General features: G+C 39.4%; 2 protein-coding genes across 3 annotated transcripts in view; one reads left to right on the plus strand and one right to left on the minus strand.

The window, feature by feature from the left end:
- The window catches only part of SYNM (synemin), a 28,625-nt gene extending 18,233 nt beyond the window's left edge, over positions 1 to 10,392 (plus strand). Inside the window, exons 3-4 of the mRNA XM_073304273.2 lie at positions 1,189 to 1,262; positions 1,867 to 10,392. Coding sequence (XP_073160374.1) covers positions 1,189 to 1,262; positions 1,867 to 6,002 — 4,210 coding nt within the window. The 3' untranslated portion in view covers positions 6,003 to 10,392. The remainder of the gene's footprint in view (positions 1 to 1,188; positions 1,263 to 1,866) is intronic.
- A 2,397-nt stretch (positions 10,393 to 12,789) lies between these two features.
- TTC23 (tetratricopeptide repeat domain 23) overlaps positions 12,790 to 24,574 on the minus strand; it is a 32,669-nt gene continuing 20,884 nt past the window's right edge. For both annotated transcript variants that reach the window (XR_013636452.1, XM_078854676.1), the window contains 3 exons: positions 23,522 to 23,627; positions 13,620 to 13,699; positions 12,790 to 13,225 (listed from right to left, as the gene is read on the minus strand). Coding sequence is in view for 1 of the 2 variants with exons in the window: in XM_078854676.1 (XP_078710802.1) it covers positions 13,629 to 13,699; positions 23,522 to 23,627 (177 nt within the window). In the remaining variant the exon portion in view is untranslated. The remainder of the gene's footprint in view (positions 13,226 to 13,619; positions 13,700 to 23,521; positions 23,628 to 24,574) is intronic.

Consider the following 24,574-nt stretch of genomic DNA (forward strand, 5'->3'; position numbering starts at 1 on the left):
CTTTCCTTAGAAAAAAAATTTGATGATGAAATGTGTGTAACTCAGCATTCCTAAGGGAAGATAATTGCTCCTTAAAAACGTATTGAATCTCAGCTCTGTTAATTTCAATGGGACTTGTTCCCTAGGGCATGTTTGCCTCAGGGTAGCACAACATGCAGGGACAGGATGAGTTTGTGCCTGATTGTCAGACTGCCAGTCAGAATGAGGAAAATATTGGGATGGCCAGTGTGTCTCTATATGGTGCGTACTAGGTGCAGTATACAGTATAGACCCAGGCATGGTGGCCAGGTGAAAAAGTTCTATGCTCTTCTTCTCTAAGACAATGTTTTAAGTTCAGTCTAGTATTCTCAAGGAAGCCAGCTGAAGGCTTGGTCCCTAAGGACAGCTGTGTTTGTCACTAAGATAGGGGATGTGGTTTGGCAGACTCTGCAGTGTACTGGTGTCCTGAGGATAGGCAGCAAGTGAAAGTGATGGATGCAGATGTTCAACAACAGATAGTTGTGACTTTTTCCCCTGTTTTTTTGCTTCTGGCATAACCCCTTTATTGAGAAGCCAAACAAAATGTGTATTCTGTTTGTTTCTGGTAAATGACTGTTGAGCTAACACACATAGCTGGGCTGCGGAGCCTTAACAGGGATAAAGTTTACAGCAGCCCTGGTTTCTTAAAACCATGCAGGTTATTTTAGACATGGGGGAGGGACTGCCAAAAAGAGCGAGAAGAGAACGCTGAGAAATGGAGAGGAAAGATGAATCAGCCTAAAAATCTAGCAAGATAACTATTGCCATAAAAAGAAAAGGAGTACTTGCAGCACCTTAGAGACTAACACATTTATCTGAGCCAAGGTGCCACAAGTACTCCTTTTCTTTTTGCGAATACAGACTAACACGGCTGCTACTCTGAAATATTGCCATAAAGTAGTTACCCAAACCGTTTTTGCAAAATATATTGTGCTGATTTCAGCCTGATGATTTTACTTCATTATCTGTGCGTTACTGAGAATAATTACCTTCTCTAGTTTATTTAGAGCTCTGTTTTCTTTAGCATCGGTCACTATGTTTGAAAGTGGAAGTAATACTCTTTTTTTCTCCTGTTCATTTGTGATGGTGCTTTGCCACCAAACTTCTAAAGTATATTATAACTATTCTTTCTCTTCATTTTAATCAAATGTATTTGTGTGTGTGTTACAGAACTTTACTAGAAGGGGAGAGCAGCCAATGGATGATTACGTGGATTGATCAGCATGGGAGAAAAATACCACAAGGTAAAAAAGCGAACGTTACACTTAGACATCTAAATGTAGGTTTTAGTCATTGTTTAATATTTTTTTTTCCAATGAGTCAGTGTCAATTTCTTGTAGTATATTTTTAGCTGTGTAAAGCAAAAAATGAACTCTGTGAGCGGTTACTGAGAATCAGCTCTCCTGGGAACTGCAGCAGGGAAAGGAGCAGAACATGGGGCCACCGGGGGGGCCCCACGCCAGCAGCTGCTCCGGGGTGGCTGTACCTCCCCCAGCCCTGTCCTCTGGTGGGGCTGCTGTACAGACGGAGGAGACCCTGTGTGGAAGGGTAGGGGGCGGTACAGCTGCGCCAGAGGAGCTGCCGGCTGTTGTGCTCCGCCTGTGTCTTTCAGATACGCCGTACCAGCTATAAATATCTTGCTGGTACGGCGTACCATACCGTACCCACCCTGCTTGCACTGCTGCAGGTATGCTTGAAAGTGAATTGACATTATTTCTTCATAAATATTTTAACATTACGTTAAGATATCTAGATTATTGCCTGCCGCTGTTATTGTACATGGATTATTTTTATATTTTACATACAAGATGGTATTTTAATTTTTGCTTATCTACACTCTTCTTGCAGGTGTCAGAAATACATCTTATGACTACCCTAATAGTTACTCAGCATACCGAGAAGAAAAGAAAAAGAAAAGCTTTCCGATTATCAAGAGTGCTGACACTAGACATAAAACACCAGTAACGAATATTCGCAGCTCTGCACTTTATTCAACTCAGACAAGGCGTGGTGGACCACGGACAACAGATAGTGGAAAAGTTTTAAGAAAAGATATTCTTAATTCAGAATATCATCCATCAACCACTATTGAAAAGGATGCCACTTATGAAAGAATTATGAAGGACCACAGAGAGTTCAAAACCTTTACTCCTACATACGGTCTTTGGGGAGACACTAAAATTCAGCGAAAAACATTTCCGGAAAGAAAGAGAACAGAAGCCACAACTACTTCAGCAGTTTCTTTTTCAAAAGAATTGACAAGTGTTCAAAGTTCAAACAAGGACCACAAACTTGACACAAGGTCAGGTGTTTCTGAAAGTACAAGAACAAAACCAGATAATTTTACTAAATTTCCATCTTACGAGCTGAATTCCAATTTTAAACAAACCAAATCCGAACAAGCCCTAGATGACACTCGTACTATATTGAAAGAAAAAACAAAAGGAGACAAACCAGTTAAAGAGGGGGAAAATGGCTTGTTAGAAGAAAAAAATAAGCAACCAGTCAACGAGGAAAGAATTATTGTCCTGGAGAAAAAGGAAATGGATGATAAACCCACTACGGCAGAAAGAAGTGTTAATTTTGGAAAGACTGAGGTTAAACCAGAGCAGAAAACACACATAATGGAAGACATGATTATTAATGATAACAAAAAGATTTTTTCAGGAGTCGGGAGTAAGGAAGATAGCACTGCCAAAGAGGAAAAAAAGGTTACATGGGAAGAACAAACTAGAGTACATAAATCAGCCAGAGAGGGAGAATTTTTTCTCCCTGATGCAAAGATTAAAGAAGATGAATTAACCAAAAGGAATACAAATGTGTTCTTGGAATCAATAAGCAAGGAGGCTGTTGAGATTCCCATCAGTGTTGAAATGTATACTCCAGACAAAATATTGCAGAACAGTAACACGGAAATAACATTTCAAGGCTTTAAAACATCTGTAGGAAGAGAGACAGATGAACGGACAATTAAACCTGTTGAAATTCTCAGTGTGAATGTTTCAGAAAAAGAACCCAATTTGGAAGATGAACATGGAATTAGTGACAAAAGTAGCCCTAGAATGGGTACTTTGTCAACCGAAAACATAGCAGAAACTATTGTCGCTGATATTCTTAAAAGTTTTGTTCAGTCTTCTGGTTCAGAAACAACTCCACATACAAAAGTAAACTACCTTGAAAAGAAAAAATATGATGATGAGAAAGAGATGACTGAAATCACAGTACAGTCTCAAGTTCAAGAAGAAATATCGATTTCTGATGAAGTTGATCTTGGAAGTCTATTAAACAAGGAGGGCAAAGTGGTTCTGGAAGACGCTAAGGGAATTCCATCCACAGATGTGATAGAAGATCTAATAAATGTTGGCCTGAAAGGAAGGGACCGTATAGGCAAAGTGTCTGTGAATGTTGAGATTGTTGAGGAGCCACTAGAATCTGCAACTGATGAAAGGAGTGAATTTTCAGCACCATTTGAAGTAGAGGAAGTAGAGGATACCTCACCCAGCATGGAGCGGCATTATGGCGATGAGGGGGAGCAGACCATCACAGCTACAGCTGAAGATTTTAAAAAGAAAAAACTATCCAGTGAGATCCTCACCCATGTGGAAGAAGTAACCGAGGCAGACGACTCAGTTGATGAACAAAGATATTTTGTATCTACTCCAGATGATTACCCTTTGGCTCATGGAAAAGATGAGGACTCAGTGTATGGGCAAATTCACATAGAAGAAGAATCGACTATTAAATATTCTTGGCAAGATGAATTTTTGCAGGGCACACAAAGAAGAAAAGATGATAGCATGAGCTCACCAGAACAAACGTATCAGGTTGTGGGAGAGGAAGCAAGTGCCTATGTTTTAAATGAGGAACATCCAAAAGGTGAAGCATCACATGCAGAATCCATTGTTATTGAGAAAGAGATTAAAATGCCACATGAATTTCAGGCCTCAATAAAGGGGCTTTTATTGAAGGAAACCAGGGACCCTAAACAACAGTTGAAAGAGGCGTTGGAACAACTGGAGGGGAGTCTTCCAGAAAGCGTGAAAGAGGAACTAGCTGCATTAACGAAAGAAAATCATGCTGACTCCAGTAGCCTGGCAGTTGATATCAAAAAAGTTGAGCAAACTAACGAAGATGGTTTAGTGACGATGGTGGCTGAAGTCAGTCTGTCCCAGACCCTTGACACTGATCAGTTTGATATTGCACAGCTTGGTGGAGTCATCACAAGTGAGATTGAGAAGGTGTCACTGAAGTCCCCAAAACAAGAGGGCTTTGATGAACGTAATGACCCAGATTTGGAAAGATGGACTCATGGTAAAAGCAGTATAGAAACAGACATTTCTCCATCCACTAATAAATCCACTCCTTGGGCTAGCCAAGGGGTTTACAGCTCATCCAGTGTAAGAAGTAATGATGGCATGGAATATCATTCCACTGAACAAGTTATTCATGAAGGTCCAGTTTCAGCAGCTGTAGAATTTGGTAATGCAGAAGAAGTCTCTCAGTCACAGATATCGACTGATATTAACAAATCTTTAAGGCATATTAGAATAGGTCCAACAGAAATTCGGAGAACTGAGCAGGTCATATATGAAGGGCCCATTTCTGAAACTCTGGAACTTGGTGGTAGGGGAGACCTTGTTCCGACAGAAGGCTCATTGGATATTGGTAGGTCTGTGAAGCTTTTTAAAATGGGTCCTAAGGAAATTCAAACCACTGAAGAAATCATTTATAAAGGGCCTGTAGACGTAGATGAACCTGAAAACTTTGCTCAGCCACAGGTTCCAGCTGATGTTAATAGGTCCATGAGGCATATCACAGTAGGTTCACCGCAAATTACTGAAGATCTCATTTTCAAAGGGCCCACTTCAGATTCTTCAGAGCTCAATATCTCAGGGGATCTCTCTCCTACAGAAGGATCAACAGATACCAACAAATCAGTAAGGCATATTAGATTAAGTCCAAAAGAAATTCATACAGAACAAGTAATATTTGAAGGGCCCATTTCTGGAAATGTGGAGCTCAGTGGCACAGGAGAGCTTTCTCAGACAGGAAGTTCAATAAGGCACATTAAATTAGGACAAAAAGAGATTCATTCCGCTGAGAAAATCACATACGAAGGGCCTCTTTCTGAAACAGCAGAACTTGGCAGTACAGGAGACAGTTCTCACGTGGAGCATAGATCAGATACTAATGCATCTATCAGGCATATTAAATTAGGTCCCAAAGAATTTATGACAACTGAGCAAATCATCTACAAGGGTCCCATTTCTGAACATCTGGAGTTCAGTGAATCGGGAGACCATTTTCATTCAGAAGGGTCAGTAAAGCACATTACATTAGGTCAAAAGGAAATTAAAACTACTGAACAAGTCATATATCAAGGCTCCATTTCTGAATCTCCAGAGATCAGTAGTGCAGGAGGAAGCCTTTCGGAGAGTGAAGGAAACTCAGATATCAATAGATCCATCAGGCTCATTAAATTGAGTCCCACAGAAACTCATACAGAGCAAATCATCTTCAAAGGACCCATTTCTGAAACAATGGGCAATCATTTTCAGACAGAAGGGTCGTCAGACAGCAGCCAATCTATAAGGCATATTAAATTAGGACCCCAGGAAACATCTTTTACTTTTCAAATGGATGTAACTAATGTGGCGGGAGTGCCTGTGGTGGAAGGGAGAACACAAGCAGCTACAGTTACTGTATCAAATAGGAAGGAGCCTGATGTCAGACAGTCACAGGTTGTGGTTGAAAGTGACCAGAAAGACACTGACGGTGAAAGTACCAAAGAAGCAAGTGTTTTTCCTGATGCTTCCCAGGCTCATGGTGAACAAGTAACAGAGAAGTCAGCATTTGAAAAAAGTGTACAACTGCAAAGACTTGTAGACCAAAGGTCAATGATTTCTGATGAAAAGAAAATTGCACTTGTGTATCTAGACAAAGAAGAAGAGGGGGAAGAAGATAATGATGGAGACTGGTTCTGAAAGGACGTTTTAATATAACCTTGCCTATCGGCTTGTTCATCACAGAGATTTTTGACTGCCGTCTTTTTAAAAGGAACTGTCCCACTACTACACCAACATTGGACTGACACATTTTAAATCCAAACCTCAATATATCCACCATCCTTTCCCCTAATTTGTGAAAGTTCTTTAAGGGAGGGCTCCCTCTATTGCAAATTCTTTTTTCACCAAACCTTTTTTCTTCAAGTTTCTTCAGTCTCCAAGACAGGAAGTTTCTTCTGGAGATTTTTCAGGATCTTTTTTTTTTTTTTTTTTTTTTTAATTTTTATATTGAGCTAATCCACAAGTGAGAGTCTGAACTGGATTTTTCTATCAACTTTTGAACACTGTGTTGTACTGGGATACTTAAAGAATTCAGCACTTCTGTTTAGATTTCAAAGTATTAACCACAGGCAAAATGAGTCACAGTAACTCTATTGGAAGAGTATTAGAATAAGGCATACAGGCAATTGATTTTTAAGTTTCATTTTCATGTGCTCATGTACAATAGTAAAATCTTAGGAAAAATTAAACCATTACAACTATGAAGTAAAACTCTTTCTAAGCAAACCATGCATAGCAAAAATTTATGGTAACCTTTGTCACCTTTATAGTTAGAACCAGACACAATAAAGCAAAGCAGTAAGACTACATCAGTCATATTGTTTTCAGGAAAATGTTTGGTTTGCCTTTACAAAGCATAATATTTTTAGAGAGAATCAGTAGGCAAATGGATAAAAACCATAGGCTAAATCCTAGTTACAATGAAATGAGTGGTAAAATCCCTCCAACTTCAATGACTCTACATCGTGATATGTGATATCGTGATATAGTCTCAGTATATAGTACTGTTCTGATGTTAGGTATTGCAAGTACCTAAGGAGCGTGGGATGGCATATACCATACGGTATAATGCCTACGCACAATGGGATTAGCTCAAGTGTGGTTCTTCTCTGACAAGTGACTGAAAAAATGGCATTTTTTTTCTAACTGTATATTCAACCTAGGACCTGAAAGTCACTCGTCCCGGTTCTTTCTGACTTCTTATCACCAGTAATAGATTTTCTTGGGCCACACTCTGCCTTCAGTTACAGCACTTGACATGCCATTGATTTTACTGGGTTTGCTCAAGTGTGTAACTGAGGAGCATATTTCAGTCCTGCAAGTAGAAGTGAGTTAATTATTTGGGAGCTCAATCAAGAATAGACTCCAGCTCATTCTCTGGTAGTTGAACTAGCTCTGCAGTGCTAACAGGAGCAAAAAGAGTAACAAAAATTTATTGCTGACACTCAAATAAGAAGATCTGACTCTGGGTTTGCCTACTCAGCAAAAGCTGGGCAAGGGCTAACCTTGAGCTAGCTTGAATCCCGCTAGCCTGTTAACATAACAGTAATGAAGACCGTGCAGCGTGGGCTTCAGTGCGGACTCGCAAGCTGAGTACCTACCCAGGGTCTCTGCCGAACTTGTCGTACCTGAGCTGAAGCCCGTGCTGTGCTCTCTTGGCTGCTGTTGTTACCTGTGCTAGCTGGATTTAAGCTAGCTCGGTAGGCTAGACCACGCACAGCTTTTGTTGCAGACACACCTCTGAATATACACAGAGAGTCAGATATACTGTACAGAGTAAGAAGCTGCCATTTTTATACAGACATGCTCTGAAAGTAGAACCACACGTTCAACCCAGACAGCCCTATTGTGCCAGACTATTACCCTTTAACCTTGAATTCCTTTCTTGTGGTTTGGTTTTGGTCACAAACGCAATGTTACTTAAACATAGTTTGTGTGCATTTAACGCAAATTACAATCCAACTAAATTATTTTATTGTGGTGTGGCCTTCATTAACTTCTCAGTTTCTTTCGTATCAGTAGAAGTTAGATTTTTTTTTATAAAAACTGACTACTACTTTGCAGTACTGACTTAACTGTGAAGTGGGGATAGATGACGTATAGTTTAACATCTTAACCTATTTTTCATATGAGACAAACTCGTGTATTAGGATCTGCCTTCATTACCAAGATTGAGACTCTACCAGGTATCTTCAAGTAGTTATCAGCATTTCAAGGTTTAAATATAGGGCTTTGTCTGCACTGCAAAATTTTGTATCTGTTTTCCAGCACTGATGCGGTTACAATGGTGTAAATGCAGTGTCTTCAGCACTGTGTGTTCTGAGATTGTTCTCTGAGCTGGAAGAGAGGGAGCAGTGGCCCTAGTGCTGGAAACAAATACGATGTCGAGCAGTGCAGACGCATCCAAGGTGTGCATGCCACATTTATTTTATCTTCTTAATCACATAACAGATATATTTGTCAGAATTATTCATATATGCTTCTGTAAAACATACTTTTGCTACCATTGACAGATGAGGGGCTCATGAATGATTACAGCTCAAAGAAGAGCTTAAAATCCCATTGCCTTAGTCTATCCTCTCTGGAACAGGGTTTAAAAAAAAATCTAAAAAAAAAAATGCATTTTTACATTTTAAAAAATTCCTATATGGGAGTTAGGCAAAAATTTTCAAACATGGTTGCTCAGTTAGACATGTAATTTCATATTTTGATAGAATTTTATTAAAATATTTACTTAAACATAATTTAGGTATCTAATTTTAGGCACACAGGTTTGAAAAGTATCAGCTTTAGTTTTCTGCATATTTGGTTTGAAGTTGAAACTTGCTCTCTTAAAATAGACATAAGGATAGCTGCAGAATATGTATTCTCCTGCCACAAATAAGAGGGCCAATAATATCAACCCGATTTATTGATGCCTCATGGAAACCTTTGAGACCTATTTTCTTTCGAAACAATTCTACTGACGCTAGATTGTATTTATCTTCCATTGTTCAGAGAATTAGGACATCAAGTGAAGGACAAACGGGCAAGGAGTAAATGAATTATAAGTTCCTGTTTTATACAGATGTCCATAGTACTGAAGGAGAAGAAAAAAGAGACCATATCAGTATTGTTTCTAAATAAAATGTTTGCAAGGAGGCATCAGCTGCTCTTTAAAATGTCCTTTAACAGCACTGACCTACTACATCTGATAAGTTATACTGAAATGTATTTATGTTGTTGGTTGCTTTAGTTGTTTGGAGAGGAAAAGGTTTGTTCCATAAATGTAAGTGCTTTAATTCTAGATTGAATCAGAATTTTAATCTGCTGCTTGAAGAGTTTAGGTTTGTCACAATGAATTGGAAAAGCACAGTAACATAAAGTCATTCCAGTGGATGAGTCCCCTCAAGCCCCCTGAAAACTAGGAGGTTTAATGAAAGAAGGATATAAGCCTTGAAGAAGACTGTGTAAGCAGCATATTCTCCCTTTGAATCCCATTAACACGAGCCTTATGTCATCACCTTCAGTGTTACTGAAAACTGGGAAAGAGCCACAGATCTATTTTATTTTTTGCATGACAACCACCTTTGGGTAACGACTCTTTCAGGAAACAAAGAGGTAGTGACTTGGGCCCTGTTGTTGCAATTTGATCTGTGCAGATTCCACCTCCATCTGGATGTGTTAGCACAGTGGTTTTCAGCCTGTGGTCTATGGACCCCTGGAGGGCTGCAGACTGTCTAAGAGGTCCATGAAAAGGTGTTATCATAGAACAGTGGTTTTTAACCTGGGGTCTGCAGACTATGTCAAAGATTTCCAAAGGGATCTGCACCTCCATTCAAAAATTTTCAGTTGTGAACCCCTAAAAAAGTTGAAAACTGCAGTGGTAACAGAATCCAGGCCTTAGTTGACATGCTTCTATTCCTAGCCAGAGCAAATATAACCTATTCCTCTGCGGGTTTTTTTTTTGTTCTGTTTTGTTTTTTAAAATACTGACACATGCCCTATTTAACAGCTTTGTGTGTAATTACTTTATTGATAGCATGGAGCTGGCAGGATTGATAACATGGCCTCAATCAGCACACAGTGTTGAAGCTTACTCATAGAAACTTTGCCATTTTTTTTTCACTAAATACAAATAAGGTAATTGCTGCATTTGAATTTAACAAATAGAATTTTGTTAAAATGTAACTACTAGTTTTATTCAATAGGAGTTGGTATCTATATGTTTGAGGTAGTTTACCTCAGAAGTGGGGGACTATATTAATCTTTAAACATGTGCACTTTTGGATTTGAAAGCAAATAAAATGGGAGTATACACGTGTAAGAAGAGAGATATATGAGAGAGCTACAGCTCTGTACAGATTGATGTTTTCTATAGCAGGTGTTTAAAAGACTGTAGACATGTTGAAGCAGGGTTTGTTGATGTCAGCTATGAGACTTTGCAGGCAGCTTGTGGTATGGTCATTTACGATGCAGTCTGCGTTGCTGTTGTGGTTTCATGATTTTTGCACTTTTTTCACATTCAGTATTAAACAATGAAAAAGAATGTGTATATGCTTCTTTCTCCTCCTTCCCCCCTGGTTGGTATTGATAAGTCCCCATTAGCAAAGGAAAAAGAAGTCAAAGTTTTCATGTCTCATGCTTTGAGGTCTCTTTGTACGTTCAGATCCATGAGCCCCTTTCAGTTCAAAGAACACATGCTTTCATTCCAGAGTATGAAGTGCCTGTGTCACTATGGTGGCAGGGACGGAGTAAAAACATAGCAACCAGTTATTCCTGGACTCCTCTAACCAGCATGATTGGAGTGGCTGAGGTGCCTTCTTAGCAGCTGGCTGCAGAAGGCACAGGGCATTTATAAACCTGAAGTAGTTGGAGTGTACAGGAGAACCATAGTTTTCCTGCTGCTCTAAGATTTGGCTGAATTATGCCATTCTGTCATGGGGTCTGCTCATGGCTAGTGCACCTCCTCCTGGTTGCTCTGAGGACTAGCTGATTCCAGATCTGGCACCTCCTTTCTGCCTCTCGCTGCACACCCTGCCTTTCTTCCTGGATCTCAGCAAGGCAAGATGCTCTGTGCTTGTGGTTTAGCCCTCTGGCCAAGTCACATGTGTCCTCCCTTCTGGGGTATCAAAGTCCCTTCTTATGAATGGACTCAGGCAGTCTTCCCATTCACGGCCCAGCTAGTGCTATTCCCCCAGCGGCTGAAGGAGAACCTGAGTCTTCCCCTTTACTCCAGGTTCCAGCTCAGGGACCTAATCAACAGCCAAGGTCTGGTCCATTCTGGACCTTCCTGCCTTTTGCCTGAGCCTTTCCTAACATTCTGGCTTTGCCAGCCCCAAAACTTCCTTCTCCCAGGGAATAACTGTAGGCTGTTTTGGCTCCATAGCCCCCAAACACACCTTTCTTCACCTAGGGAGTGGCTGCAGACTGCTCCCTGTTGTCAATTTACTTTATAAATCCAGCCCAGCTTGTTCCTCCCTAGTTGGGCTTCCTCACTGTTTAGAGAGGGGATTACATAGGCCGTCTGATTCCCTTCAGCTGTGGCCTCTCTGGTTCACTCCCCCCCTTCTTAGCCTCCATTAACTCCTTCAGGGCAAGGGTAAGGTGAACACCACATCACACATTCCTTAACTTTGATCTTTCAACTATGGCAAGGAAAGCCCTGTTGCACTTGCTTGGACCTTAAAGGGGAGGGACATTCATAGTACCTCAGTTTCACGATAAAGCTTTTTTCTTAACAGCCACAAACCTGGCGCACACAGGTAAAATGTCAGACACTTACCTAATGTATGGATGTTTCTGGAGTTTTCTACTTGCTAAAGAAAATGTGGAGTGGTCATTTATTACATGAAGGAGGAAAGCTTTATCTAGAGACACCAGCCAGCTTCACTGAGTCTAAGGTAAGAAAAATATAAAGCTCTTCAGTTTTTGCAAAAGAATAGAATTGGTGGTTTCTGGTAAATGGTGACATGGAAGTGGTCGAATGGTCTCACTGAAACCAAAGACTCAGACCAGAAGTATGTTTTCGGCCTTCATTTTATAATTAAGAGACATTATTCCCTAAACTGCTAATTGAGGTTTTAGTCTCCCCTTCTGAGTGACTCTCCCTAACGGTACTGTGAATCAGAGCTGAAACCCTATGAATAGTAAGGAGATGGCCATCATTTTGGGTTGTTTTTTCAGCACATCATTTAAGATCTTCTTAATTCCTAGATTTAACATGGTTGTCAGTTATGCTAACATCAAATGATTCCATGGAAACTCCTTTTTCCGCCAAGTACTGAACTCTCGAAAATAACATCTGACCCAGAGATACACACATCTTTATATCCAAAATTCTTTTTAAATGGTCCTAAAGTTACCAGGGATGAACTTGTATTCTTCCTGCAGCATAAAAATCCCTATAGATAAATATGAGCTTAATCTTTAAATGATGTGATCTGCAATTATTCATGCATGTTCATTGTGTAGCTGACCCTATTGATTCAGTTTTTCCCGTCCAAATTGTGCTATGGGTAGCAGCGGCTGGTACTTTGCAGCCTGAAATCAAGCACATTTCAGCTATGGCATAACTTTTGCCAACAGTGGAGGAAAAGTCCTGAGATCAAATGAACCCTAGATGTTCTTCACATGGCAGAACTTGCTTAAAGTTACATATATCTGATACAAAAGAAAGACTTCTTTAAAAACAAAAAAAAAAATAACCCACCCTACTGTCAGCTCTTTTTTGGAGGGGGATCGGGGGGATTTTTATTTTCCTAACTCATACCCTATTGTGTTAAACAAAAAAAAAGATTAACAGTGTTTGCTCAATGCAGTTAATGGTGCTTGGCTATCAAGGTAATAGGGTGCCTTTATGAATATATTAAATAGAAAAATTAAAATCCAGATTTGTTCAAGAAGCTAGTAAGTGTGCAGTACAGAAACAGCAATACCTGCCTGAATCTTATTTTTTATTTAAATTTATTATTTTATTACTGTGGCAGTTTTGTATTTCCAAACAGGGAAAAAAAATTTCTTTCACAAGAGAGAAAACTGAAGAGGCTGTCATTATATAATCTTAAAACGCTATGATCCAAGAGTATAAACATTAAAAATGGCATTCGCCTGTATTAATTTTTTTCCTGTATCCATTAAGGTAAGCAATCTATCCTCATGAAAGTCTGCTTTACATTCAGTATTTAATCCAATGATGGATTTCAGTTCTGCTTGATGGATACTTGCAGATACAGGTTCAGTCTTCAGATGTAAACATGAAAAACCTTCATATATATATATAGGCTTTGGGTCTTCCCACTATGGAGTACTGTTGCACAATAGCACAGAATGGTGGTCATTTTTTATCTAATCTTCTCTGTTTTGCTGCTACATCTGGGGCCCTGAAAAAAAGGAAGGGTGTTGTAAATCATAGGTCATTGTCAAGTTCCACTATTCATCACTTAATTTACAAGGTGAAAGGGAATCTACCCTCGGCTGAAGTTCATTTCGTGCTCTGATTAATCTAGGTGGTGGTGGTGATGGCACGTTTCAAAATCTCTGTAGGCCGTGGTTTGATCACTGATGTGGAAGTCTGAAGAGTTATCCTTAAACTAGAGTGTTATATTCAACAAACTGTTGCTCTATGAACTTTCTAACAATTGGGGTCATCTTTCTTTTCCATCAGATATTTCTGTGACCTCTACGGCCCAAATATCTCTGGGACGTGCAGGGGAACGCAGAATGTAAACAGCATGTAAAAGGAAGATCAGCCAAGAAGACTGCAAACTCACTCACTTTGACAAGTCAATGGCCTCCTGGGTTGCTATAGTCCTTTTGTTGTTGGTGCCGTATAAGAGGGTCTGTAGGTACAGGCACTGCAATACATAATTTAATAAGATACGTAATACCACTCATTACCATTGGAGTATACAGAATCTGATCCAAAATATTTTGATAAAAAAAGCCAAGCTAGGAAAAACCAACAGATCTATTTATACAAATAAAGATAGATATCTTAAAGAAAATTGTAATCATATTACAAAATAATTAGCTCTCAAATTAAATAAGAACAAGACTAACTTGTCATATCCCTGGGTTTCATAAAGCCACTCCCACCGGAGCTGTGAATTGACGGAGTGTGGTGAAGATAATTATTTATATTTGCTATTGGATTACTAGGCACGAACTTATTTTTATGATTGCATAAGTTTTGATTGTATAGTCATATAGGAGTGTAATAGAGGTATTTATTAAGCTAACGATGAAAATACAGTCCACGTTCACCTTACAGAAAACCACTTGCATGTGGTTTAGTGGAGAATTTAGCTCAGGGTTTGTGTTGCATTCTGTTCCTGGGGAAGCAAATTGTTCTTATGGCAAAGTCTTACATAATTTAACAGGAGTGAAACTAATAGGGATCGACAGCAATTACTCTGCTCTAAAACCCTAAAGAGTTTCCAGCCCAAACCAGGAACCATAGACTAAAATTTCAAAATAATCTTAAACTGCTTTGTACCTAAAAATAAAAATTGCGTTTGGTTTGCATGGTGGAGGGAAGGTTCTGGCTGGTTTTTATTTATTCTGTTCATTTGGTGCATCTCTAATTTGTATACAGTAATCTGAACTCATGCTATCATTGAATTAGCCCCTGGAAATATTAAAAAATGAATTTTTAAAATGTGCACTGGAAATTCAAATAGCTGTTTCCTTGCAGAACAGTGAGGGGAAAAAACAACTTTCTCACAAGAAATATGATTATTTATATAATCTGGTGGTACCCACCACGTGCTAGGTGCTGTACAAACACAAAAGATAGACTGGTCCTGTGCCAAAGAGCTTACCATTTTTGTTTTGTCCTTTTAGGCAGAAGACAGAGGATCAGAGAAACCGGTATTTCTTGGTAACAGCAAGCTTTAATAACACAACTGTTTTGTGTTTTAATAAGACACTGTCCAAAATTACCCTTAAAGTCTGTTGTTGTCAGCTAGCTAGTTACAAGCTGAAGTGGGTCTTCAGATACCCTGTTTTAAAGACCAATGATACTTCATACAAGAATAGATCTTGTTCCCTCAGTGGAAGGAAATCCGAATGCTTTCAACCAGCTCTAAAGGTCAAGGTTTAATTTTAAATGCATCATATTTTTTTAAAAAAAGGAGTTACAAGGCCCTAACCTTCAAGTGGAGATCACAGAGAGAACACTGCAAGCGTGATCTTATGTTAACCGAATAACTGTAGCACAACCGTGTTGTTTTTATTTTAATCATCCCCCGATCTAATTAATGTTTGAGAAACAGTCTGGACTAGAGTAAGAAAAAAAAATCAGTACTATAAAAATAAATATCACAGGAAGTCCGGGAACATAGAATCATAGAATATCAGGGTTGGAAGGGATCTCAGGAGGTCATCTAGTCCAACCCCCTGCTCAAAAGCTGTACCCATCCCCAATTAAATCATCCCAGCCAGGGCTTTGTCAAGCCTGACCTTAAAAACTTCTAAGGAAGGAGATTCCACCACATACATCTACTCACACAGCTGGTAACAGGGAATGTTTCTTCACTAATAAAATTAGCTGAAACACAGCTAAAGTGAGATGTTTTTAAAAGTTGAAGACCTCAGTATGTCGGATAGGAAAGACTGAAACAGACACTTAGATCCTTCCCTCCCCACCCACAGCTATGCCATTGGCTACAGGAATGTGGCATTAGTTACAAACACAGAACACATAATGAAGTAAGGTTAATAAAAATAGCAGTGACATATAATAACCACCTTAAAGATGTGGAACACTTTCGGCACTGAGAAGCGTCATGGTAAAAGACACATATGATACCAACAGATTGTTTCAAACTATTGACATGGTAACTGTTTTTGGATTCAGCAGCTTAAAGCTGGTATTTCACTCAGTGAAGTTAGCACAATTTGTCAAAGACTTGGAATTAAAGGGAAATGGTCAACTTAAAAATTATACTTCTGTCTGCACTCTATTTCCTTCATCTCAGATAAAGTATACTAAAGGACACTATGCCATAACACTATGCTGTAAATTGATGTATTGTGGGCTCACATTCTACATTAAATATGATGAGAGCAAGTCCAAATAGTCATCTAAAAAGTCACAAATATTGGTCTTTACCAGTGTAATTTTTATAAATTTTCTGAGCTGAGAAACAATTAAACTTTATGGGTCCCTAAAGCTTTTCTAAAGAGCTCTTCTCACTACACAATATAGCCAATTTGGTTATTTAGCCCGTGCTTGTGTGAGCTCAACAGGATATATTCTATTTAATATAGAATATGCATAGGAATAGTTTTTGTTCCTGTCATCAGTCAGTAGTATGAAATTCTTATTTGTATATACAATAAATAAGTTGATGAATTTTACTGTAAATGGTGATTTATTAATTGGGTTGGTCTAAGATTTAAAGTATGATGCCTTGAAATAAATTCTTAGACTACATCTGACTTTATTAGACTCCATGGATTATTAGCAAGTCTTACACAACATGCAAAAAATTGTTTAGAGCTGTATTTGCCTTAAGGTGAAAAAGGGACTTTATGATACAAAAATGTCAGACTCTCTCTTGTCAGCTGAAGTTCTACAGAGCCCTTCTATATTTCTCAATTGAGGCTAGCTCCTTAAACCGATTATTGAATAATGTTACGTTGTACTACATAATATAATCTCACCTTCTGATTTGTTTTTATACCCATGTACCAGACAGACCACTCAGCACAGGGAAAGCTACATCTGGAAAAGCTTCTGTTTTAAATGGACTCCATGGAGTTAAGCTGGGAACTCTGGCTGCAGCTGCTGTTGTGATACAAACAGCAGAACACAGAAGGCGCAGTTAAAGTAGCCTGCAACAACAGGCCCCACTAAGAAGCTGCTGGCCTCACACATTCCAAATACTAAATTGGGCAATTGCAAAGGTTCAGACTTAAGTGTAGATTATTTTTGTTGTGAGTTGTCGCTGTACCAGAATGGGGTCGTAACTATATCCTGCGTGTTGTCTGCTAGCCACTCTATAGTACCTTTTTTGATTAAAGATTAAAAAAGATACACAGAAAGAATGCAGAATAAATTATAAGGGAGTTGGCACAGTCTAGTAGCTAAAATAGAGGATAGAGTGTAAGGAGACTTTTGGGCAAATCACTCATCTCTGTCAGTTTCTCCACCTGTAAAATGGAGGGGAAAGTACATAACTACCTTTGTAAGTTGCTTTGAGATCCTCTGATGAGTCACTTTATAAGTGCAAAGTATTATTATCTAAAACCAGCCTTCAGTTCTTGTTTCTTGAGGGGAATTTAACAGATTTCCACCTTTTAAGCCTTTGGACCTAATTTTCAGAAAGTTGAGGCCGATGGTAGGTGCCCATTTGTGCATCTACTCTGTGCAAAGTTACAGAAATTGCATGCAATAATGACAGGTTTCAGAGTAGCAGCCGTGTTAGTCTGTATTTGCAAAAAGAAAAGGAGTACTTGTGGCACCTTAGAGACTAACCAATTTATTTGAGCATAAGCTTTCGTGAGCTACAGCTCACTTCATCGGATGCATGAGGTGGAAAATACAGTGGGGAGATTTATATACACAGAGAACATGAAACAATGGGTGTTACCATACACACTGTAACAAAAGTGATCAGGTAAGATGAGCTATTACCAGAAGGAGATCGGGGGGTGGAGGGAACCTTTTGTAGTGATAATCAAGGTGGGCCCATGGGGAAATAGTTTTACTTTCTGTAATGTCCCATCCACTCCCAGTCTTTATTCAAGCCTAAGTTAATTGTATCCAGTTTGCAAATTAGTTTCCGGTATAGGGTGGTATTTATGTGACCATCGCTTATTAGCACCGTAGTGTCCAGGAAGTGGATCTCTTGTGTGGACTGGTCCAGGCTGAGGTTGATGGTGGGACGGAAATTGTTAGAATCATGGTGGAATTCCTCAAGGGTTTCTTTTCCATGGGTCCAGATGATGAAGACGTCAAGAATTATAACATTCAAAAACCAGTCGGAGAACACTTCAATCTTTTTGGTCACTCGATTACAGACCTAAAAGTGGCAATTCTTCAACAAAAAAACTTCAGAAACAGACTCCAACGAGAGACTGCTGAATTGGAATTAATTTGCAAACTGGATACAATTAACTTAGGCTTGAATAAAGACTGGGAGTGGATGTGTCATTACACAAAGTAAAACTATTTCCCCATGTTTATTCTCCCCCACCCCACTGTTCCTCACACGTTCTTGTCAACTGCTGGAAATGGCCCACCTTGATTATCCCTACAAAAGGTCCCCCCCCCAGTAATAGCTCACCTTACCTGATCACTTTTGTTACAGTGTGTATGGTAACACCCATTGTTTCATGTTCTCTGTGTATATAAATCTCCCCACTGTATTTTCTGCTGCATGCATCCGATGAAGTGAGCAGTAGCTCACGAAAGCTTATGCTCAAATAAATTTGTTAGTCTCTAAGGTGCCTCAAGTACTCCTTTTCTTTTTGATAAAATAGAGACGTTCTCCTCTCACTGATGTTGTTTGACAGCAGGGTCAGTTACAAACTGGGGAAAGTTTAAATATAAAAATGTTAAATTTAAAACAGCATGTTAGCTGGGGCTGTAAGATTAAATTGTTAAAATGGAGAACAGTGAGTCAAGACTCCTGGGTTCTAATCCCATCTCTGTCACTCACTCACTGTGTAACAATGGGCAAATAACCTTACCACATTTGATCTCTGACAAAAGGCTGAAAACCAATAATATTGAATATGAACATGTTCATGGTATGAACATACTAAATATCTGAAGACAGTCTCAAAATTAGTATTATACACATATATACTTTTGGGAGGGAATGTGATCTAGTGGGACTGGAGTCAAGATTCTTGAATTCTATTCCCAATTCTCCCACTTATTTGCTGTGACACCTTGAGCAAATCACTTAATTGGTCTGAATCTCAGTTTACTCATCTCTAAGATGGGTAAAATAAGTAACAAGGTTAAGGCATAAATAGTTAGTGTTTATAAAGTTCTTTTCAACTTTCCCTTATGGTACTTGTTGATTATTGGTCTTGTGCCAGTATTTAGCCTTAGATGGAGTTTACCACCAGCTTTGGGCTGCATTCCGAAGCAACCCAACTCCAAGAAGACCCGGTCCTGGCGTGAAACCATTAAGAGGTGCCCGTGGATGGCGTGAGGCCAGTAGTGGCTCCCGGCATGCCGGGACTGGGTCTTTTTGGAGTTGGGCTGCTTGGGAATGCAGCCTAAAGCTGGCGGTAAACTCCATCTAAGGCTAAATACTGGCATGAGAGTGTTTATGAAGTGCTTTGAGATCCTTGGAGGAAAAGTGCTATATAAGTGCAATTTATCAGCAGTAGATTAATTATAAATGTGTATAAATTTGTCATATTTTGTTAAAGCCATAATTTATACCATAAACTAAGTGGAAAGTACTGACATATCTAAGCAGAGCACCTTTGATATATTATAGATATACATACATTTAAAATCTGAAAGTGTACAATAAATAGAACCTATCCTGAAGTAATAGTTAGTGTGACTCAAATCTGCAGCTAACTTTTTGTGATGTTAGCTTTTTACTAAACTGTGGCAACTGCATGCTTGGAAGGAATGGCATAGTTAAAGAAAGGTCTCTCTGCCTCGTGTCTGCAGTGATGCACAGACTCTCTGTATTCAAATACTCTTCAAAGAACACTGCCTGGAAGGGGCTCAAGCATTGCAAAGCAAAGAGGGAAACAATTCCAAACAAGGCTGCCTGTGTGCAGCTCTGTTTTTGCTATCAGGCTTTGAAGGTTTACATTGAAGTACATGTTGTCCCAAAAGCTATTTTATCTGAATATCATTTATGGAAAAAGCTATAAACAAAACGCAAATATCTTGAATGCCTTTCAGTGCTGGGGAGAAGTGTTAGTATAAAGGTTGACACTGGTTGCACTGGCAAGCTAGCCAGGTTAGTATCACTGTGCAGGCCAACAGAGTGGAAACGAATTGAAGTGGGCACTGAGCAATTTTTTCCCTTGCTAGACTCTGTACATAGATGGGGTGTTTTGAGGAAACAGGCTCAAAATTCCTATTATGTAGCTGTTCCTGTGATAGGTTCTTCTTATATGAAGCAGGTGACTTCAAAAAGCATGTACCCAATAGAGGATGTAAAATTTGAAATGATATTTTATCTGCCATGGAATTGTAAAAGTAAACTATAGTCTATAGGCTGGGGTAAGTTTTCTAGCTCTGAATTTTATTTTCTTAGAGTATTTTAGAACAAAAATATAAAGTGTCATAGTGATGTAGGTGAGGGCTGAGATAAGTGACCTCACAATGGGTATCTATGCCTTTGTCACATCCAAGCTAGACAGCCACCATATGCAATTGTTAGGGCTATTCTTGAAAAACAGCTGGAAGTTTCAGCTAAGAAAGATGCCACCTTCTGAGTGAAAGGAGTTATTAGTCCACCGATGCTCAAGTATGCATTGGCAACTCAACTGCTTTTGGGTGCAATTCAAAATTTTGATTACAATCTTGAAAGTCTTCAATGGTCTGGGTCTGGACCTGTGAGATCACCTCTCACATATTCCATCACATTAATTAAGATCAGCCAGGACATTCTGGCTGCTAGATCCTATAACTGACTTTTTTTTTTTTTATGATTGACAGCAAAACTCTGTCAGCACAGGGCTCTCACCTTTGGAAGTGGTTGTTCGCCAGAGCTCAGGACCTGTGAGCTTCAGGGCATGATCTAAAGCACGTTTATCTGTTCAGTATTTGGTTATTTTCCCCCCCTTTCCTCACTCTGCCTAACAATAAAACGGTAATCTGGCTGAAACAAGAGCAATAGCTTTTGTTACTCTTTTTTAAGGCAGTTCTTCATTTGTTCATTAATATTTGTAAATAGTTCCAAGAAGTAAAGGCACTTAAGAAATCTTTACATGGATAATTTCATAATTGTATTTTGCTCAGAGAAGGGCTGACTAGTAATCTGTAGTTAGAATATTTGTAATCATAAAATGTTGGTAGCTTAACCAACTTTTGGATCCCATGCCCACATTCAAAGCAGCAACTTGGGCATGTCTGGCAGTGTCCCCCGTCCAGAGACTAAAGGGCCACAATTAAAAAGCACACCTGGAAAATAACCCCAACACAGGGAGCCTCCTCACAGCTGGGGGCATGGTGGAGCAGAATGAAGGTAGGCGGGGCCATGCCCCAGATATTGAAGATATGGCACAAATTAAGCCAGCCTTCAGGCATGTCCAAACTTGAGTTGGGATCAGAACCAGCCCTGGCAGTCCCAGGACAGAAGTACTGCTGCCCCCTCAGTTCTGGCACTAGGCTTACTCCTGATGCAGGGAAGAATCAAGGCCACAGGGCTGAAAGAGATCCAAGCTCTTTTCTTTGCTCTGTATAATAAAAAATATTTCAACTTTTAATGACAATACTGTCATACTTTCTTACTCAGTTTTATAAGCAAGAAATTAGAAATTGAAAGAGAAAGGTGCAGAAAAACACACAAAAAAGAAATGTCTCAAAGGCTGCAAGACTTGATGGGGCATGCAAGTATTCAAATTTGGTTAATGTGTAAACCAGGATGAGACTGCAGGAATTTGCTTTCCCCATAAGGCATATACATTCCTGCCTCTTTAATTTCTTTGTGATTTAAAATAATAGCTGAACCGATAGGGGATAATTGGTGTCTTCAACTAAGGGTTGAGGTACATCATTCCAAGGGAATTGCAAACAGATCACATCCTGTTAATTCAGGGTCACGAGGAAGCACTGAACATATTCCTAATGCCCACTATATGGGCTGGAATAGCTGACGACTGCTGGAAAGAGTTTTTTATTCCCCTCATTTGTTTTCCTTTTATAAACCTGCCATCCCAAAGTCTTGCACGGTTTTCTTCATTCTGGTCACCTGAAATAGCCTTTTAAAATATGCATGAGAATACTTACCAGCAGCACTTTATAAACCATTTAAACACTGAGCATAAGTAATTTTATTTCAAAATATCTTCTCCCCACACATTGTATGTAATTGATCTGCTCGAAATGGATAGTCAGTGTATGGCTTAGAGTAGGTGGCCCTATCTGTTACTCTGAGCCAGTCTTAGTCATTCAATCTCCATCAGAAATCAGATAAAGGTATTTTCTAGAAATTGCAAGGTCCTGGATCTCCCTGGTCATTTCTAAACCTTCCGTATACCTCCTCGAATTCACAATAACTGAACAATAGACTTCTGTTCCCATGTTCTAAACTCTCACATTTAAAATTCCCTCTGGGTGAAATTCACCCCTCTAATGTGGATCTGTGCTCCTATGTTGCACTTATGGCTATAACATGAGGCTTAAGTGATATGTAGAGCCTTGTACAGAGCTCTCTGTACCAGGCTGTATTTCAGATTCACTGAATAACATCCCTTTTGGGAGTCAAATCCTCTTTATTCTAGCTCTGTATCAATGCCTCTGGCTTTGAGGCTCCATCAATGTACCTTAATGACAGTTTTGAACTCTCAGCCAATCAGAGTTTAGGGTGGATGGCCTTACATGTCAACCTGATTAGTGTGCATCCAGCATTTACAGAAAATTAAGTAGAAAATATTTCAAGTGCAAGGAACATGCAATATGCTCTACAACAGTGGCTCTCAACCTTTCCAGACTACCGTATTCCTTTCAGGAGTCTGATTTGTCTTGTGTATCTCAAGTTTCACCTCATTTAAAAACTACTTGCTTACAAAATCAGACATAAAAATACAAAAGTGTCACAGCTCACTGTTACTGAAAAATTGCTGACGTTCTCATTTTTACCATATAATTCTAAAATAAATCCACTGGAATATAAATAGTGTACTTACGTTTCAGTGTATAGTAGATAGAGCAGTATAAACAAGTCGTTGTCTGTATGAAATTTTAGTATGTATTGACTTTGCTAGTGCTTTTTATGTAGCCTGTTGTAAAACTAGGCAAATATCTAGATGAGTTCACGTACCCCCTGGAAGACCTCTGTGTACCCCCAGGGGTATGTGTACCATTGGTTGAGAACCAAATCTATAAATACTAGGTTATTATTAACTGATAGAACTGAAAGAATCCTAGCAGAATACTAAATCAGGACAGAAAACTTTCAGTGGCAGGGTCCCAAAGAATAAATGGTAGGGTTTTAAAATTTGATGGCAGCAACCCTGTGCCCAGGCTTTTGGATACAGCAAATTTGTATAGCTACAGCTGCACACACTGATTGATAGCTTGAGGCCACTTCAAATTGCAAAGTAAGAATTCCAGCAAGGGAATGGAAAGAGATTGCAGTCAGCACACTTACTGGTTCAGTCATAGCAGTGGCTGCAGCTCACTAATGACTTTAAAAGATGGATAAACACGTTAGAAAGAAATGGCAAATGCCTGCCGTCGGTTTATAACATCTTCTGTGGCTTCAAGGCTGCCTCTGTAACTCCCTCTGGTGATTTAGCTATTGCTCATAAAAGGCAAAGGATTAAGTGGAGGGTGATACATATCAAAAGCATCCGGTATGCCTTGAGAAACGACGTCACAGTCATACAAAGTCTGCAAAATGAAGCAAACAATGCAAGAGGGACTAAATCTACCGTGGTACAGCGTGCAGCATTTACTGAAATGTGCATTCCTACAAGCAGGACAGCATGGTAACCATTCATAACCTTTAAAAGGAATTCACCATAGTGCTCTGGTCGTTTAGAGGAAACTGCAGCCCGTGCCACCAAGTGAGCAGTTTCTGCTGCTTCCCCTGAAGAAGGGCTTTTTCTCAGTGCAATGAAATGAGCCTGTTAAAAAATAAACAGAGGAAACAGTTTAGTTTAAACGACACTTCTCTGATGCGGTGTCACAGTTAGCTCTGTCTCCAGTGGGACAAGAAGAAAATAAATGGGCTTATTTGGCAGAAAGTTTCTTTTTCAGGGAAATCAAACAGACTTTATAAATGAGATGTCGGGTGCATATTAAAATCAGTTTTCCCAATTTCTTCCGCTGGCATTGGATCAGGTCCGAGGTGAACTGTTTAGCTACCAATCCCAAATATCCATTACATTCTGTTTTGGTTCAGAAAGTAAAACCTCCTCCCCTCCAATCTAATTTTCCACTTCAGTTTCTAACAACAGTATTCTTGTTCATTTCCTGTCTTGATTTGTTGTGCATTTTTCCTGTGCACTGTTATATAGCTGCATATTCCACTCCCGAGATGGCTGTAGTTGAGGGGTGGGTGAGATGACTCCTGCACATAAATGGTCACATGCGGTTAGAGTGTTTGGGGATCCTTGGGGTGAAAGGGGCTGTATAAATGATGGTTATATTTATTTGAAGCCCAGAATGAAGCATCATTTCAGTCTTATCAGTGGGGTTTCCCTTCACTTTGGACACAAAGAGATTTACGTGCACCTCTTGGTGGGCATGTGCAATGCCACTCCAAACGCCTGGGATTTACAGGCATGTGCATGAGAGAAGAATACACCTCATAATGAGATCCATTGATTCACTATTAAAACTTTTTACACAAAAAGGGAAAAATCTTGGTCCGGCTAAAGATGATTTTTACCCTTTCCCATGCTTTGTCCTTGTGGGCATAATGACACTAATGGCAAGAGGCTATAATGTTGCTGCAGCATTCTCTGCCAGTAAAGCCCTGCCACTGCTGCTCATTGTCATAATCAGAAGTAAGCCAGCTCAGCTGTGTCAGGTCATGCAGAAATACAAGGTATTTGCTGCTCTATCCTCC

This window comes from Lepidochelys kempii, chromosome 10 (genome assembly GCF_965140285.1).
Source record: "Lepidochelys kempii isolate rLepKem1 chromosome 10, rLepKem1.hap1, whole genome shotgun sequence".
NCBI classification, from domain to species: domain Eukaryota; kingdom Metazoa; phylum Chordata; order Testudines; family Cheloniidae; genus Lepidochelys; species Lepidochelys kempii.